The sequence below is a fragment of the Pecten maximus genome, chromosome 16 (assembly GCF_902652985.1).
Source record: "Pecten maximus chromosome 16, xPecMax1.1, whole genome shotgun sequence".
NCBI lineage: Eukaryota > Metazoa > Mollusca > Bivalvia > Pectinida > Pectinidae > Pecten > Pecten maximus.
In genome coordinates, this window is record NC_047030.1 from 13,585,525 (window position 1) to 13,606,287 (window position 20,763).

Below are 20,763 nucleotides of genomic sequence, written 5' to 3' on the forward strand. Positions count from 1 at the left end.
CATCAAAGCTTACCAGTTTGATTTCAATGAATACATGCTCATTTGTAACTCTGTACATGCTGAGTGTGCAATTCAATTTCCCGGACAATTGCTGACAGTGAACTGCCCATTTGGAACTATGTTTGGAATAGCATCGGTTTGATGCCCGAGAAAGACATTATGATGTATATTTATTTATTGATGTCAAATCTATAATGAAAGCAGATATGTGTATGCATTATTGGTGTCTTTTATCAATATAGACATTTTTTTCAATTTCATTTAGATTCCTTTTGTATTTGTTTGAGTAACCCTATTTCTCCGCTAGTTCTTAATTGTAATTTTATGTAGGATCCATTAGATTTCAAATGATTAAGAGGAAGAAGATGATGATTGGCACCAAGATCGCTCTGGGTTTTATATGCGCACATATACATACATAAATATCGAAAGATTTCATATTGATACGATACCCTGGAATTACCCAATACGCATCCGTGTTCGTGTACGTCTATGCGAAGATCTGGGGATTGTTACCAGGTAATAGTTGTGACATACATATCAAAGATCACTGCATTCCCATGGCCTTACCGGTGTGTAACGAGTGAACTGTGGTGATGACCTGGCGTATACTCAATGTTTCTGATTTAGTGATAATAGGAACGTACAATGGTGTTTACCTGTTTACTCGTGTTCAGAGAGCTATGGAAGAGAGAGACCGCGGTGGCCAAGTGGTTAATATGTCCCGACACTTCATCACTAGCCCTCCACTTATGGGTAGCGAGTTGGGGTGCATTTGCCAGGTAATGACCCTATAGGCCGATGGTTTTTCTCCGGTTGATTTTCTCCGGGTACTCCGGCTTCATCAACCTCCAAAACCTGGCACGTCCTTAAATGACCCTGGCTATTAATGGGACGTTAAACCAAAACAAACAAACAAACCAAAGGTACGGAAGTGAAGATTCTCACAGCTGAGACTGCCTCAATAGTTTAGACGTCCACATTTCGCTGGAGACCTTCGGTATGCTGACACTAATGGCTTCCTCTGTTCCTGATCACGCTTGGGGATATTTGGTTTATTGATGCCATTTAAACAGACTTCAAGATTTCTTGTTAATGTCTCCCAGTTGCCTTGTGATCTGAGAAACAGGTATACCTGTGGGTCGTCGGCATTACAATGATATTGAAAGCTATGATGATGACAAATCTCCCCGATTGGTTTAGAATAAATGCAGTATTTCCTTGGTCGGACCCATGAGGATCCCCGAAGTGTAGGGTTTTGTCGTTTGGAACAGTTTAGCCATGTCGTCGTCTCACAAGTAGAATTGGATTCAGCGTCGTGCATCACCAGTGACTCAGTTAGACTGCTCTAGACGTTTAAAACATATGCCATGTTTTACGTTGAGTGCAGCTACCAGATCAAGCATGATAAAAACCACTCTAAAATTGTAGTAACTATCTCGCAGTGAACACGAAATTGGGCCGTCTCAGAAGATTTTCACGTGCGAAATAGTCCGATTGCAAGTAGCTATGAAGACTGCTTGCAAGGAGATGAGCCTGTAAATGTTGTGACACAATCTTCTCCTTCTTGAAGAATAAATAAAGATTTGACATTGTACAGTAGTTCCTTAATTCATCCTTGTCCACTCCAGGTTTCTTTATCCTGTGATCTAACATTAGCCTTCTTGGAACAACGGAATCAAGGACACAGGTAAAGACCTGACCATGACGGAGGTTACCAAAGGGAGCAGTGCTTCAGAAACACTAGGAAATTACAGCATCAATTATTTTGTGTGATAATATTGATTCTATCCTGAAAAAAACCCCGCTGAACGTGTTGGGCAGTGCTTTCTCAGAAAAACAGCTTGAAGTGACTATTTCCCAATAACACGATAACGAACATCATAAAAACAATCTAAGCCTGCAAAGTATCTTAATGACAAGCTGAGCATGATATGATTTACGATTTATTTAATAGCAGTATGATTTTGAAACTGTTTTGAGAAAGTAGTTAATTACTTGGTATGTAACGATCATTTTTCACTACAAGCCCTTCAGCGGATACATCCAAAATAAGAATGATAAGCTGGATCCAATGTACCAACAAGTAAGATGTTTCCAGTTCAGTATTTTCACGCCAAGGAAGTTTATACTAAATATACTAAAATTAGACCGTGTTTTACTTAAATACTATTATGGCATCAGTATTGCATTTCTTCATTAACTTCTCCCCTCCACAGCGAATATAACCAACTTGTTTCTTCTATCTTTGGCGATTGTGACACAGAATGCGAACCTCACTAATCATATTTTATCATCTGAGGCGTAGGCTTAATTGAAAACAACAACAATAACATTTTGACAACAATTTAATACTTGTATAGTATTTACATTTTCTTGTATTTACATTTTCATTTTCACTATTCCTTCACGTCTACTACATATATTCAGGCAAAATGTCCTTTCAAAATTCGAACTCGCGTACAAGGAAGCAATACTTAAGAATAGTTTCAAAGCATGCCAATCTAAATCATTCAAATAATTCAAAAATGGTTCTTTGATCAAGTAAATCCCCAAAACGTCGATATATTTTCATCTCGATGTGTTAAGCAAGCACACACTGGTAGCACACATCTACATACAAAGCGCGTGAAGAGTATTGGTGTTTTGGAACAACACGGGCTGTTTGAAAATAACTTAAATGAATCGATGGTGATTATACAATACACTCGGTTACCACAGAGACCACCTACAGACGTCACTTCCGTTTGCTGTGGCCACCATGATGGATGTATTGTAGTTTACCTTTTTTTACGTAGAAACAAAATCAAAATGTATTGCACAAACAAAACACAGGCAAAATCATCAGTAAACAAAAAACATATCGACCAATCAGAGCGCAGTTTCCTGTGAATCTGATGTTAGCCAATCAAATGTCTTTATGACGTCGCCGTGGCGATATTGCACCAATTTCTTAGGCGGCAAACCATTTTCCTCATGACATTGCCTACACTCGCACTGTTGTTGTGGTGCACCAAACATCCCGTTGTTACTCCCAGCTCGTGCTTGATTTTCGGTTCAAAGTGGGCGTTGCCCCGGGGACCAGGAAACGGAAATCGCCTGGGCCATCACACATACTACAACAACTACAGCAGTTCGGAGTCCGCGAATTTACAGCTGAACCTGATTGACCAGATCTCCTAGGTGTCGCTTCACTTACAACTCCTGGTAACAACAGATCGATTTGATCATTACAAGTGTCCAACTCACTCTTATCGTAGACCGGAAGTAGATCTCCTCCGCGCTTGAATGACTCATGGTAACAAAGGGATTTACCGCTTGGTGCTTGTCTTGGTGGAGCATCGTTTGAATTGTTAAAAAGCGTTTGCGGTTTTGAATTCTGCTCTACGTTAGCGTTCGGACGTACCGCCATGGACTGAGATTTACGCAATGCTGTCTGCTTTCGTTCACGTGACTGTGACTCGCTGATAAATGCACGTTTTGTCATTGTTATATCGTTGGTGATTCCAGAGGAAAGAAATCCGCCACAACCAATGTCTACCATTGGAACTCCTCTAGGTGTAGAGGACGAATTGGTTTGAACTGATTCAAGATAATCAGCCTGGCTATCTGTTAGTCTGTTGGTCCCAACAGTCATTTGGGTCAGCAAAGTAGCTGTAAATAAAAAAAAAACATGATATTGTTTCAAGAATAATCACAAAGGGAAAATAAGTAAAAGGTTTTGTTTCAAACTGTACCTATGAATTCTGCCTTTAAAAATATCTGATTATTTCTATGTATCAAACCCTTACATTGTTTTATTGTATTTATCTACAACTATCGAAGGGTAGACTACTCAATCAACTAGGATGCATTTCCATCGTGGGACATGCCTCCATAAGCGAAGTAATTTGATCCCTAACAGTTATAATATTGATAAATTACAGATCCCAATAGCATACAAAATAAGCTACTCTACCTAACGAATCAGATCTGTGGTATTTTATCCTAAAAGTGCATTAGATTCTATATGTGGCAGCTAATATATGTATCTTTCTATACAATTTCTGTGCATATAATTGCCGATTTACTCAGTTCATTAGTCCACGTAAAATATAGATATCTCTAAAATCAGAATATATCAACATAACTACTAACTTATATCGATACAAAGAGAATAGAATACTGACAAAATATACTGATTTTTATGGAGACCATTTAAAAGAAGAAATTAAGTGTTAAGCCAAAACTCGCTATAAGTTTACCTGTTGGATTTTCTGATGGCATGAAGTATGCTCCTGGAAATATCGGAGGTTTGGTGGTGAGTGGCCTGTCATCCTGATGACTGGTTCGAACCACGGGTTTATCCGAGAAGTGTTTGGCCTTCAGTTGGAGCGCCTTCTGTGAGCGGGACTTATGGCTGGCATGAGTACTACTGGTGTTGGATTTAGACAAGTTTTTCACTTTGGCGGCTCCTACATCCTTTATGCCAGTTACCTGTCAATAATGGCCAAATAGAGGTTATATGTGAATGCCATAAATCAGCTTCATCAATATTCCTTAACTCAAAGCCGTAAGGTCACGAAATTCGTGTAAAAAATTTGTGTAAAATTTCCAGGGAAATGTTAAATAAATCAATTAAGAAATACCTTGTTTTATTTTCACTCTTATAATATATAATATATATCAAAGATCCCATGCTTTTAAGGAAATTCGTTAACCTAAGATTGTTATCAGTAAAGAAAAGTCATCTTTTATAGCGTATAGTATCAGCTTTCCGGTATTATAATACTGATGGATGGTAGTCCCCATTTATATTGCTAAAGTGGAAGGGAAGTAACTCTGAAAGATCCGAATAACTAGCCAGTGATGTCAAGGTGGCGCCGACGGAAAAATCAAGAAAGTACGAAAGCCTATTAGGGTCATTTTGAAATGTAAACTAAAGAAATATATCTCGTTAAAACGCGATAATTATCTCGTTAAAACGAGTTAGTTATCTCGTTAAAACGCGATAATTATCTCGTTAAAATGAGTTAGTTATCATGTTAAATCATAGATATAGATATCAAAGATATTATTTATAACTAACGCGTTTTAACGAGATAACTATCGTGTTTAAACGAGATAATTATCGCGTTTTAACGAGATAACTAACTCATTTTAACGACATAACAAACTCGTTTTAACGAGATACATATTTTGTTTGCTTTTCAAAATGAACCGAATAGGCTTTCGTAAGAAAGTCCCCGATTAGTTGCCGTTCGTTCATTTCGTTTTTTCCTACGGATAAGTTTCTATTTGCATTTCATTAACTGAAAGTTATTTCAAAAGTTAAAAAAAATATATATTTTAATCAAGTGAGTTGTAGTCGACTAGATCCTGTTAGTAATTTTCTTGCTTGTTTTTTGCACAAAAAACTTTTTTTTCTGTTACATTATTCGACCAAGGACAAAACTGTTAAAACACATTCTAATATCGTTTATCAAAAGCCGTAATAATTCAAAACACCATCTGTTTATTCTGTATTTCAATTGTATTAATTTCATGTTTGAAAATTAATCCAAATATCAATGATGCAATAACTTAAAATGTTTGGTAAACATTTCTATTTTACTTAAAGATATATTTTCATTTGATAAATATATAGGATATCATAGTTGTACATGTAACAGAATCTACGTGATAAATTATACTCGTTTTCCATGTTGAAATCAGAGCCTCGCTTTATATAGCAGTTGTCTCCCTTGTACCGATCAACTCTGTACTGTCCCAAGCGCTGAAATAAAATCCAATTTACGATCATCGACGTGGTATATCTCGGATAAGGAGTGGGGAGATAAAAATCTGTACTCACAAGCTTGACGACTCTGGCCTTGCCATTGAAGTCGACCCTGTCAGATGTCCATGCGTCCGGTATGGACATGTCGGTCTTATATCCGTCCGGCCCTCCTCATCTTGTCGGCTTTATCTGTGGACAGATATGTGTAGATCTTAGTTTACAAATTGGCGACACACAGTTATTCACAGGCGATTAGAATCAGTAATTAACCGTACATCTTTATGATTTTTACTGAATCTCTGTATCTTAGCGCAGCGAGACCTAACCTATCTCCTAAATCTTCTCTAAGTTTGCTAGCTGTCCGCTGTCTGAAAATATGATGGTTTGTAAATATACATTTGCATATTATTAAGTAAAGAATATAAACGGTGTTATATTATTTTATTCAAATAATGTTGACATTATTACTGAAGAGTTGTATACCTTGAGTAAGTGAATATTTGTTCAATCTAATTATAAAATCATCTCGTATTTCATTCCTTTATCATACATAAATTTAACTAAGTACAAAAAACCAAATGATATGAGAGATCTTATTTTAATTAGACTGATGTTTTGGAACTGCTGAACAGTGGGTTACTGCCGAAGGGAAATAACTCTCTATCTTAAATCATTTACAAATCTTATTATTAGTACTATATCTAGAAAGGTGCTGTTGCAGGAATGCTCTAAAACCGCCCACGAAGGAAATCGATCCTTTACCTAATGCCCGGATAGACATATCCATGGGGCATCTGATAGTACATATGAAAACCTTGTTCCGTTCCGGACATGCCAGAACGAGGCCATTTTGTACCAAAGTCGTAAATACTCACAAGCACACTTTATCAAGTATTTGTAAGGTCAAAATGTTATTTGTTTGTAAGGAAAATTGTACTAAAATTACATTTATATATCGGGCAACGTAATCGGATATCGATTGTATGAATCTTTTCGTTAGTTTCTGTGAAATTTGACATCAAACATAAAAAAAATGATATTTCTCATAAAGTTGAATGCTCGTTTAAACGGCATTTTGTGTAATTCAAACCCCGAGTACCTTTATAAATATCCGAGTTATTATATTATATGACTTACATCAGGTTTGTTTTGAAACTGATCATTCCAAAGTCCTTCCAGCAAACACTACATGTTAAAAACACTTGTCCTATACCGCGTCTGTCCCATACATGTACCATACAAATTAACACGTCCTATACCACTCCTTCTCCGTTCTTCCAATGCACAATTCCACACTCCCTATATCACACAAAATACACCCGTCCTATACCACATACTATACACCCGTCCTATACCACATAATATACGCCCGTCCTATACCACATAAAATACACCCGTCCTATACCATATAATATACACCCGTCCTATACCACATAAAATACACCCGTCCTATACCACATAAAATACACCCGTCCTATACCACAAACTACACCCGTCCTGTACCACATAAAATACACCCGTCCTATACCACATAAAATACACCCGTCCTATACCACATAATATACACCCGTCCTATACCACATAAAATACACCCGTCCTATACCACATAATATACACCCGTCCTATACCACATAATATACACCCGTCCTGTACCACATAAAATACACCCGTCCTATACCACAAACTACACTCGTCCTATACCACACAATATAAACCCGTCCTATACCACAAACTACACCAGTCCTATACCACGTACAATACACCCGTCCTGTACCACATAATATATACCGGTCCTATACCACATAAAATAAACCCGTCCTATACCACATAAAATACACCCGTCCTATACCACATAATATACACCCGTCCTATACCACATAAAATACACCCGTCCTATACCACATAATATACACCCGTCCTATACCACATAATATACACCCGTCCTATACCACATAAAATACAACCGTCCTATACCACATAATATACACCCGTCCTATACCACATAATATACACCCGTCCTGTACCACATAAAATACACCCGTCCTATACCACAAACTACACTCGTCCTATACCACACAATATACACCCGTCCTATACCACAAACTACACCAGTCCTATACCACGTACAATACACCCGTCCTGTACCACATAATATATACCCGTCCTATACTACATAAAATAAACCCGTCCTATACCACAAACTACACCCGTCCTTTACCACACAAAATACACCCGTCCTATACCACATACTATACACTCGTCCTATACCACATAATATACACCCGTCCTATACCACATAATATACACCCGTCCTGTACGTCATAATATACACCCGTCCTGTACCACACAAAATACATCCGTCCTATACCACATAATATACACCCGTCCTATACCACACAAAATACACCCGTCCTATACCACATTATAGACACCCGTCCTATACCCCATAATATACACCCGTCCTATTCCGCATCATATAGAACCGTCCTATACCACATAATATACACCCGTCCTCTACCACATACTATACACCCGTCCTATACCACATACTATACACCCGTCCTATACCACATAATATACACCCGTCCTATACCACAAACTACACCCGTCCTATACCACATACAATACACCCGTCCTATACCACATAATATACACCCGTCCTATACCACATAAAATACACCCGTTCTATACCACATAATATACACCCGTCCTATACCACATACTATACACCCGTCCTATACCACATAATATACACCCGTCCTATACCACATAATATACACCCGTCCTATACCACATAATATACACCCGTCCTATACCACATAAAATACACCCGTCCTATACCACATTATATACACCCGTCCTATACCACATAATATACACCCGTCCTATACCGCATTATATACACCCGTCCTATACCACATAATATACACTCGTCCTATACCACATAAAATACACCCGTCCTATACCACATAAAATACACCCATCCTATACCACATAATATACACCTGTCCTATATCACATAATATAAACCCGTCCTATACCACATAATATACACCTGTCCTATATCACATAATATACACCCGTCCTATACCACAAACTACACCCGTCCTATACCAGACATAATATACACCCGTCCAATACCACATAAAATACACCCGTCCTATACCACAAACTACACCCGTCCTATACCACATAAAATACACCCGTCCTGTACCACATAAAATACACCCGTCCTGTATCACATAAAATACACCCGTTTAATACCAAATAATATACACCCGTCCTATACCACTTAAAATACACCCGTCCTGTATCACATAATATACACCCGTCCTATACCGCATAATATACACCCGTCCTATATCACATAATATACACCCGTCCTATACCACAAACTACACCCGTCCTATACCAGACATAATATACACCCGTCCAATACCACATAAAATACACCCGTCCTATACCACAAACTACACCCGTCCTATACCACATAAAATACACCCGTCCTGTACCACATAAAATACACCCGTCCTGTATCACATAAAATACACCCGTTTAATACCAAATAATATACACCCGTCCTATACCACTTAAAATACACCCGTCCTGTATCACATAATATACACCCGTCCTATACCGCATAATATACACCCGTCCTATACCACATAATATACACTCGTCCTATACCACATAAAATACACTCGTCGTATACCAGACATAATATACACCCGTCCTATACCACATAATATACACCCGTCCTATACCACATAAAATACACCCGTCCTATACCAGACATAATATACACCCGTCCAATACCACATAAACTACACCCGTCCTATACCACATAAAATACACCCGTCCTATACCACAAACTACACCCGTCCTGTACCACATAAAATACACCCGTCTTATACCACATAGTATACACCCGTCCTATACCATAAACTACACCCGTCCTGTACCACATAAAATACACCCGTCCTATACCACAAACTACACTCGTCCTATACCACATAATATACACCCGTCCGATATCACATAATATAAACCCGTCCTATACCACATAATATACACCCGTCCTATACCACATAATATACACCCGTCCTATACCACAAACTACACCCGTCCTATATCACACAAAATACACCCGTCCAGCACAACATAAAATACACCCGTCCTTTACCAGACATAATAAAACTTTACTATACCAAACATAAAATACACCCGTCCTATACCACATTATATACCCCCGTCCTATACCACATAAAATACACCCGTTCTATACCACATGATATAAACCCGTCCTATACCACACGATATAAACCCGTCCTTTACCACACAAAATACACCCGTCTTATAATTAGCGAGCTCAGCTTTCAATTTTAGTTGGAAAAAAAACTCACTGTTACACGTTTTATATTAAAGAGGAATTTATTTTAATGTTAAAGCAAGAGTTTGTAAATGATATATCACTATATGTTTAACGCGACATTAATTACCGGATCACTGACTGCTCCATAATCATAGCTGATGCTGATTTATATTCTGTAGATCTGACAATACGTCTACTAGTGTGGCTGGCATGCAATGTTTCGATTTAAATTATGTTACTGACAGGCACAAGAAACACACAACACCTGTGTGATTTTTACCTGAAATGTCAAGTAAACATTTAATTGACACCGATTGACCTCATTTTTAATCTTAATGCGTAGACATTTCGGCCAATCTCCTATTGTTATGTTAGGCCTGTAGGTTAAATGGACATTAAGTACTAACCTAAATTAATCCAAACGGGACTACAATAGTATATGATTGTGTTATTGGAGCGAGTTAGTTTGAGAGGATCCCAGGCCGCCATTTGGATAGCTTAATATATACATATAAGTATAAAATCGAAGTCAGTGAAATTTAAATCAAAACCATAAATGGAATTTTTATACACATGTCTTGTTATCCAAAATAATTCAAAATATGTTTAGAATATACTGTTATTTATATGCATATTTAAAAACAAATCATTTAAGTGATTTCGGTTAACAAGACTTCGGCTTCTGTAACGTACATTGTACATGTAACACGAGTGGACACTGGTCAAATCTATCGGATTATTAACACGAGAACAAAGCTGTACGGATTCCTATATAAATTCTACGTCAATCCGGAATATTTGGGTTTTAACAAAGGCTCCCACATGGTATAAGATTAATCAACGTTCAATAGAGTTACTAAGATCAATACGTATATTTATTAATAATGTAATAATATTATAATTAACTACTGTCTGGAATTTGACTCATTGGAAAATGCTATCAAGATTTCCAGCTATTCCACTAGGTGTATGTTCTCAGGGTGATAACATTGCGGTATTGTCTCAGGATAAAAAAATAGCTTAGTACTTATAATCAAGCTATATATATATATATATATATATATATCAATGAACATTTTTGAAATTTGTTTAAATTCACAAAATTCAATTCAAATTCATTTGTAAAATGAAGCAATATTTCAAATTAAATATTTCAAAGAATTTATGACAAATCCTAATGAACGAAACCTATTGGACTGTACCTGTGTAATACAGAGACGGAAACAATTTATTCCCCATTAATATATACCGTCTATACATGTTCCCCACTAATATATACCGTCTATACATGTTCCCCATTAATATATACCGTCTATACATGTTCTCCATTAATATATACCGTCTATACATGTTCCCCATTAATATATACCGTCTATACATGTTCCCCATTAATATATACCGTCTATACATGTTCTCCATTAATATGTACCGTCTATACATGTTCCCCATTAATATATACCGTCTATACATGTTCCCCATTAATATATACCGTCTATACATGTTCCCCATTAATATATACCGTCTATACATGTTCCCCATTAATATATACCGTCTATACATCTTCCCCATTAATATATACCGTCTATACATCTTCCCCATTAATATATACCGTCTATACATGTTCCCCATTAATATATACCATCTATACATGTTCCGCATTAATATATACCGTCTATACATGTTCCCCATTAATATATACCGTCTATACATGTTCCCCATTAATATATAACGTCTATACATGTTCTCCATTAATATAAACTGTCTATACATGTTCCCCATTAATATATACCGTCTATACATGTTCCCCATTAATATATACCGTCTATACATGTTCCGCATTAATATATACCGTCTATACATGTTCCCCATTAATATATACCGTCTATACATGTTCCCCATTAATATATAACGTCTATACATGTTCTCCATTAATATAAACCGTCTATACATGTTCCCCATTAATATATACCGTCTATACATGTTCCCCATTAATATATACCGTCTATACATGTTCCCCATTAATATATACCGTCTATACATGTTCCCCATTAATATATACCGTCTATACATGTTCCCCATTAATATATACCATCTATACATGTTCCCCATTAATATATACTGTCTATACATGTTCCCCATTAATATATACCGTCTATACATGTTCCCCCTTAATATATACTGTCTATACATGTTCCCCATTAATATATACCGTCTATACATGTTCCCCATTAATATGTACCGTCTATACATCTTCACCATTAATATATACCGTCTATACATGTTCTCCATTAATATATACCGTCTATACATGTTCCCCATTAATATATACCGTCTATACATGTTCCCCATTAATATACCGTCTATACATCTTCCCCATTAATATATACCGTCTATACATGTTCCCCATTAATATATACCGTCTATACATGTTCCCCATTAATATATACTGTCTATACATGTTCCCCATTAATATATACTGTCTATACGTGTTCCCCATTAATATATACAATCTATACATGTTCCCCATTAATATATACCGTCTATACATGTTCCCCATTAATATATAACGTCTATACATGTTCCCCATTAATATATACTGTCTATACATGTTCCTCATTAATATATACTGTCTATACATGTTCCCCATTAATATATCGTCTATACGTGTTCCCCATTAATATATACCGTCTATACATGTTCCCCATTAATATATACCGTCTATACATGTTCCCCATTAATATATACCGTCTATACATGTTCGCTATATGAGCCGACCAAGTCTGCTTTTATAGCCAGAAGTTAATATCAATATACATATACCTGTTAAGATGGATCCGTCTTTGGTACCAGGAGAAATATCCTCCGTATATAACATTCCTAGCATTACGTTGATTGTTTATATATATATCTACATTCATCATAAGACTTTCTATTTTTTTCACATGTGTAAAACGTATGTTGTTCAATGCAAGATTTACACGCGTCCATAGCCTATATATCCGTCATAAAACTACTCGTGTATGAAATGATCTCCATATTTTTCTTAAACAAACCAAGTGGATTTATTGATTTCCTGAATTATTTATTCCTTTGATCTATTTTCTGGGTAGTTTCAACGTAAATAGGCAACACAGGCACTAGCATTTCCCTTTTTCTACGTGTACCGTTCGACAGCTTTACTTGATTCGTTAAGAGAATACGTGAAGCCGAGGTTGAAAACCTGACAGTGTAATACAGAAATCTCTTAATTCATTCGTTACGAATTTAAGATGCGAAAAGCAGCCATATGCATCAATAAAGTCAGGTGTCTATAGCTGAAGACATCAGTAAAGTCATGTATCGGTAACGTCAAATGTCGGTTACAGATGACGTCGGTAAAGTCATGTGTCGGGAACGTCAAATGTCGGTTACAGATGACGTCGGTAAAGTCATGTGTCGGTAAGTCAAATGTCGGTTACAGAAGACGTCGGTAAAGTCATGTGTCGGGAACGTCAAATGTCGGTTACAGAAGACGTCGGTAAAGTCATGTGTCGGGAACGTCAAATGTCCGTCACAGATGACGTCGGTAAAGTCATGTGTCGGGAACGTCAAATGTCGGTTACAGATGACGTCGGTAAAGTCATGTGTCGGGAACGTCAAATGTCGGTTACAGAAGACGTCGGTAAAGTCATGTGTCGGTAACGTCAAATGTCGGTTACAGAAGACGTCGGTAAAGTCATGTGTCGGGAACGTCAAATGTCGGTTACAGAAGACGTCGGTAAAGTCATGTGTTAATAAAGTCAAATGTCGGTTACATACGACATCGGTAAAGTCATGTGTCGGTAAGTCAAATGTCGGTTACATAAGACGTCGGTAAATTCAAGTGTCGGTAAAATAAGGTAGAACAGTATAGTAGAACAGTCTGGCCGTGGGTGATTTATTTGTTAATCCGGTAAGTCGGTATAGTCAAGTGTCTGTTACCTAATACGTCGGTAAAGTCAGGTGTCGGTTAAGTCAAGTGTCGGTAAAGTGGGATGTGACAATGACAAGATGAGATGATATTTGAGATTTTTTTCTAAAACTGAGAAATTGGTTGATTTTGTTGATGTGATACATGTGATAACCATGATTTAGCTCGCTTAAACATAAACAATTTTTAGATTTGTTTTGATTACATTAATACTAGAGAATGGTTATGTGATAAATAGAAACTTACATTCGTTCATGAGTTTATCCAAGTTTGCAATGGCTGACCTTTCGTCACCTTAAATGTTACCCGTGCCACCGTCATAGCTACACCTGTTTCAGATTAACTCAGAATGGCCAGTACTTATGATAAATCATTAACAAAGGCTGTATCCAAATTAACAGCAAATATATACACTTAACATGTACACTTTATAATTGTAGTGTGTATCTGTGAAATATCACAGCTATTGTATTTGCGCGCCTCGCCAATAATTGATTGAAAATAATATACCTGTAAATTGTGTTGGTATAATTTATCTCGTCTGGTTTATATCTGCCAATGTTCACCTGGCATGTCCAAAATGTAAATGTGCCAAAGATTGCTTTACGATTTGAACATATACTTCAAACATGACCAAACACTGTATATCAATATACATGTCTGTGTAGCAGGAAGACCTTGGCGACTTAGAATTATAATGAATTACTAATAACAAAACGAAAAAAAAAGATGAGCAAATTTATGCTCAAATGTGTGCCGTTAGTTAGATTTGGATACCTCAAGATCCACCTGTCTCGTAATTAGGTATTGATAGATAGCATCTTTATTAATTAAGACTGCACGTGATACTAAGAGTAATAGGCAGGTATAACTTCCAAATTCAATTTAAATATTGTAATTCACATATATATCAATATTGTATTGTGGTAAAACAGGACCCCAGCGTCTATCTTTCTCACATATAATCCATGCAGGTTTGGTAAAATATTCGACATTAGATATACAGTGTTTATGATTGAGTACCCAATATCTATTTCCCTTATATCTACATGTATATATATATATATATATATATATATATATTAGTGTATATCAATTTAGCTGACAAGAGATTAAAATCCGCTTAAACATATACATTTAAAACTCTCAAATATAACTGATTTGTTTAGCGTAGTTAGACCAGGATAAATTACTCATCGAGATCGTATCGCCAATTCTAGGTAAGACAATACTTCAATGGACGCAATTTCATACCTGACCTGTCTGTATTGTTAAAGGTTGAAAATAATTACTGAAAGTAAATATCCTGAGAAAATCTCGGAATAGGTTATACCGACGCTGACTCCACATTTAACATATAATTACATACACGACCGATTTTAATTGATTTAAAAATGTCAATATATAGAAAACTTCACGGGACACATTTAGTATAGGCACATTTTGAATTTTTTTTTTTTTTCATTCAGCTGTACAAACGTGAAAACGAGTACAATTACACGTTAGGGCGCTTAAAAAACTGACAAACGAAGGGAAACTTGAGCCGTGTTACGGTATCTCTGTGTTATTATCCAGTAGGTCTAATCAAATTTTTTCAATGTGTGGAAATATTTGGTTATGTTTCTCTGTCCTCTCGTGTAACACACGGAAACTTGATTGACGAGTACGTTAAAAATATCAAATGTCTCATATCCTATCACTTTTTTTTATTATTTATAAACATTACATTATTTAACGTATAAGTTTCACAATGATATACTTTTATTGGCAGAATCTAATCACCACCTGCCTCGCGGGTCTGTCCCTGGAGAGGTTATTTTGTTACACCGTGTATTTCTGTTACACAATGCCATCGATATTTTTTCATGACGATCACTATCAGTAATTGTCAACGACAATTGACCTATGATGGCTGATTACGGCCATCTCGTGTTGTCGTGTTGTCACCTTGTCGTAGTGTAGCCTTATAACCTTCTCGCGGTTTTAAAACGCGACACGACATTTTATCTATTGAAGCTCGAAATGCCGCAGTTTGAAATTGCGACAAAACGACAAGGAGACATCACGAGATGGTCGTAATTAGCCAACACATTGATCAATAATTACAGCGATACATACGCGGAGCATGGTCGTAATTAGCTAACACATTGACCAATAATTACAGCGATATTTACACGGAGAAAAAGGGTTTTATTGGTTTTTAACTTTTACACAGACATATCAACAATCAAACCTTCGTCACCAATAAACCCGACTACATTGTACATCATTTACAGACTACTAAAATCGATTTTTAAAAGATGGTTTCGAATTAAAATTGTGACAACATTTTATTGTTTATTAGTTGTAATGTATTGATATATTAACGTTCCAAGATTACAAATTGTCTCTGAAAATGCATGTTTGCAGTTATTTTCGAAAACAAAATCAACTTATTTCCAATGAATTTGATAATTTTAAATACTTCTCTAACTGATGCACCGGAAACTGAGCTCTTCCGAATTAAGGGCTCAGTTTAAAGCCTATTCATTACCTGTTTAAGATTGATAGATAAACAAATCTAACGTGATTACTTCATAATACTGTCATCAAAATAACGGAGCCACAAAGTCTCCAATCGACCTTGTAATCTTAATTAAAAGTTATACAGCTCAAAATAATTACTCCTTGGGAAACTCTCGTAGATATGGATATAAACTAAGGACGGTGATAATCATGGCCTCGCTAGCTTTGAACAATGATATAAAATACGCCGAGATATAACTTCATTGTAACGAACTATACCCTCTCCCATCACTGCTTAAATACCAATCCAGTCAAAACTTATCTGCAGAAAACGTTACACAATAGTTAGAAAGAAGATAATTTCATTAGAAAACCATAGAAACTCTGTAATTACCACCCATATAATCTTAGCCCTTGTGATCTTAAATTGCGTCCTAAATTGAATTCTTCGTCACATCTAAAAGTAATGATATGTTGGATGATGATAAAGACATTGCATATTTTTGTTAATACTGTATTAACTGCCAAGAGAAAATATACGACTAATATAATTGATATGGCCATGTTTGTGTTTCTTTTACTCGACAGAAACCTATTAAATCTCTATTACTTTATTTTCTGACAATTAAACAGACAAAGCACATTATAGTTGTTATGAAATATATATTTGTCGAATATCAGGCGTTTTAGTATCTTCGCCTACTTCATTTCACGTATATATTAGTCCTGTTTATGAAACATATTGACATAAGGCTTTTAAAAGTCAATTTCGGCTCTCATAATTGATCTCTTGTTTACATTAAGCATTGATAAGATGGGCTAAATTGATCGAACAAACGAGTATATTATACATACGCATTAGGGGAGGTATCGTGTTGACATCATTATAGAGACACGTGTTTACCTATATCGACAATCATCTTAAAATTAATTTCGAGATTGCCCCCCCCCCCCCCCCCCCCCCCCCCAACATCTTCATGATGAATTGTAATAGTAGTTTGTTTTTATTAAAAATTCATTCAAATAAACATACATTTTTATAATTTGGGATCGGAAAACAAGCTTAAAGCTACGTAATAACAACAATAGATGGCTGTTTATTGTATCAGATGATAAAGTGAGCCCTATACGATGACACGTAATCTCAAAAGCATATTAATCAAAATGGTATTAAAAATCATTCACCCATATGTCATATTTGTAACCCATCTTGTTCTTAGTTCTTTAGAAAATTCCATATAGAGAGGAATTAGCACAGGGCCTCGGCACGTGCCATGTGGCAGTATAGTTACAACCTGAACGTCCCGATACAACTAGCACAACTAAACCACAGAAAAAAGGATATATACCTATGATATACCGACATGTATTACGTGTATTAAATAAATAAGAGGTCAATTGAGAGTTCAATAGGTCAAGATATATATTTGTCAGAATGTCCAAGTTAAAGTGTCAGGGCCAGAGGAACCTCGGGCTAAGCCGCTTAGATGAAGGATCAGGACTTTTGATATAGACTAACAAGGCCTTTGTTTTATGTATCAGAAAATGAGCAATTGTAGTCACTGTATACTTACTGTTCAAGACCAAGAATTCCTTCCTTTTTTATTTCTTTTTATTCCTTTATATGTATAATACATTGAGTTTTGTCTTCTATACTATTTTTGTCTGATGTCACCATCATCATTTGTTTCTTCAGGGACCCGAATCGTCTGAACAGCCCTTTTTCAAATGTCTAGCTATATAATTCTTGAATTTAAATTCCCAAAACTGCTTTTTATACATTGCAGTGTTTTCTTTAGACTTTGTACGATGGTTAACATATACGTTTATGATTCGAGTTTCCTGTCTATACGTATCTCGTAACTCTCCTCCAGACTTATTACTCTCCAACTGTTGTGAGGCTGTTGACCCTTACATATCTAAGTGTGTATTGATTTTAACTCGCTTACAGGGATACAAGTAAAGAATTGCAGCCAAAATTTGTCAATTTGTGCCGTTTTAAACCGATTTATAGACAGGGTTTCCTCTTGTCGCAATTCTACATGTATGACTAAACACTTAAGGCATCATTATTTCGTTAGCTGACCTTTGGCACACTGATGAGTTTTGAAAATAAAAGAAATGGGCCACATCATAATGTTCAGGGAAGTGTGGAACTTGTCTCGTCCGCGGAATCAACTAACTATTTTTTTAATGTGTACTTCAATCGTGTTTGTGGTGAATAATCCAGGTGACAAGGTGGTTGAGTCAGACGTACAATGTCACCAGTAGGGGAGCTTACAACTACGAGAATTTCAAGTTCCTAGTTATTTTTCCCATTTCCTGACAGTAACATGCCTGCTTTCTCCTACCTAGGAAATATACATGTCCCAGGTGATTCGACAGTCGAGGACTTAATTCTATGATCACGTAAAATGTTAGCAGCTCAAGGTTTTGAGAGATGAAGGTTGAAGAGATGAAGGTTGAAGAGATGAAGGATGAAGAGATAAAGGTTGAAGAGATGAAGGTTGAAGAGATGACGGTTGAAGAGATGACGGTTGAAGAGATGAAGGTTGAAGAGATGAAGAATGATGAGATGAAGGTTGAAGAGATGACGGTTGAAGAGATGAAGGTTGAAGAGATGACGGTTGAAGAGATGACGGTTGAAGAGATGACGGTTGAAGAAGACCATACGAAAGTTTTACAATCGATATGAGGATTTAATTAGAAAATATCATATTTCCTGTGCGTTATGACGTCTTCGATGACCGATATGCCCGACGGTACCGTTGTCAGCGATCTTGGGTCTCAATTTGAGGGTATGACATAACCAAGATTTGACCTTGACTTGTATAGTAGGTTTCGTCGATATAGTTAAAGACGTTCACCCTTCCAGAACACATGGCCCCATTCTCCTTCCAAATCTCTATTTCGTTAATCTGTTGCTCTAATTTCATCAATTTTGACTTAGAATTACGTTGTTGTTTTTAAAGATGTTTTATGTCCTCATAATTTGTTCCTTCAATTTATTCAAATTCACGATTTCAATTATCTGTTTAAGAGGTAAACATACTCAGGATTAATTGATGACTTTAGGTAGATTATCTTTTAAATTGCCCGATCGTAAATTGCACACTGGGATATAGTCTACGTTTGTCAAAGCGTCCTCCACTTTATAAGTTCGATGACGTCACAAATTCTGATGATTATTAAAGTAATGAAATTAACTTAATGGCGTACCTTTTTCTAATTTATCAAACAAATTATTTTAGACAGATTGTTAATTAATTGCTGAGGTGCCATAAGCAGACACGCCTATTAAAGTCTGCCTAATAGATTTCAAGGTTTCGTAGTAATTACATTTAGAAAATTTATTGTACCACATTGCCAGAATTCACCTGTCGGATGGGGCTGTTGGAAAACTATGTCAGTTGTACCAATCTGGAGCTTCACTGGCGGTGCGAAGAGACTCGCTCGTGAAAATATTGAACTATTTGCTATATATATATCGTATATACGTAGGGTTTCTTTAAGAAAGCAATACTATTTTTCATTCATATACTATATATTGAACACTTCATCAATGGCTTCACGCCAAACATGCTTCAGATTTACGTCACACGTTCCACGGGTTTACGTCACATGGTGTCTTCGCTATGTTTAATTTTTAGGTGTTTTATCATCATTTCTATTACTTGGTATTATGTTTTGATATCTCGCGAAACAACATAGGCAGTAAACCTTACTATCTATAATTGTAAACATCTCGCGCCTGAAAAATAATAAACACACATACACCTAGTTTGTTGTTAGTGGCGACGGCAAGCTGATGAAAACTGTTTACATAGAATCTCAATAACTGAACGTATTTCATACAAAATGTACTAAACTCATGACAGCAGTGAAATCCTAGGAATGTATACTTACCTATTTCAGCAAGCAAATCCATCATAAATCACAAGTATATGTAGTACTCCGTATATCCGGAATCTGCATGTCTGTTTGCAATAAAAAATACGCTGATATCCGAATTCCGTATTGCTGAATGCTTCCCAGGTATAAACCCTTCACATACGATGTCTCTGTTGCCTGTCCGGGGGTGTCAAGCCAGTAATGATCATTTTCTGGTTCATATCCTACATAGATTCATATTAACCTCTCCCACTACCAAAGTCTGTTGACATTTACTATATGAACACC

The 20,763-nt window shown here is 36.3% G+C and overlaps 1 protein-coding gene across 1 annotated transcript; it reads right to left on the reverse strand.

Annotated features, from left to right (window-relative positions):
- Positions 1-2,335: 2,335 nt before the first annotated feature.
- Positions 2,336-20,763, reverse strand: LOC117314720. The gene is given in 5 exon segments (XM_033868811.1): positions 2,336-3,030; positions 3,032-3,654; positions 4,245-4,476; positions 5,834-5,947; positions 20,491-20,763. Coding segments are annotated over 4 exon segments (1,083 nt in total). The 5' UTR covers positions 5,903-5,947; positions 20,491-20,763; the 3' UTR covers positions 2,336-2,871.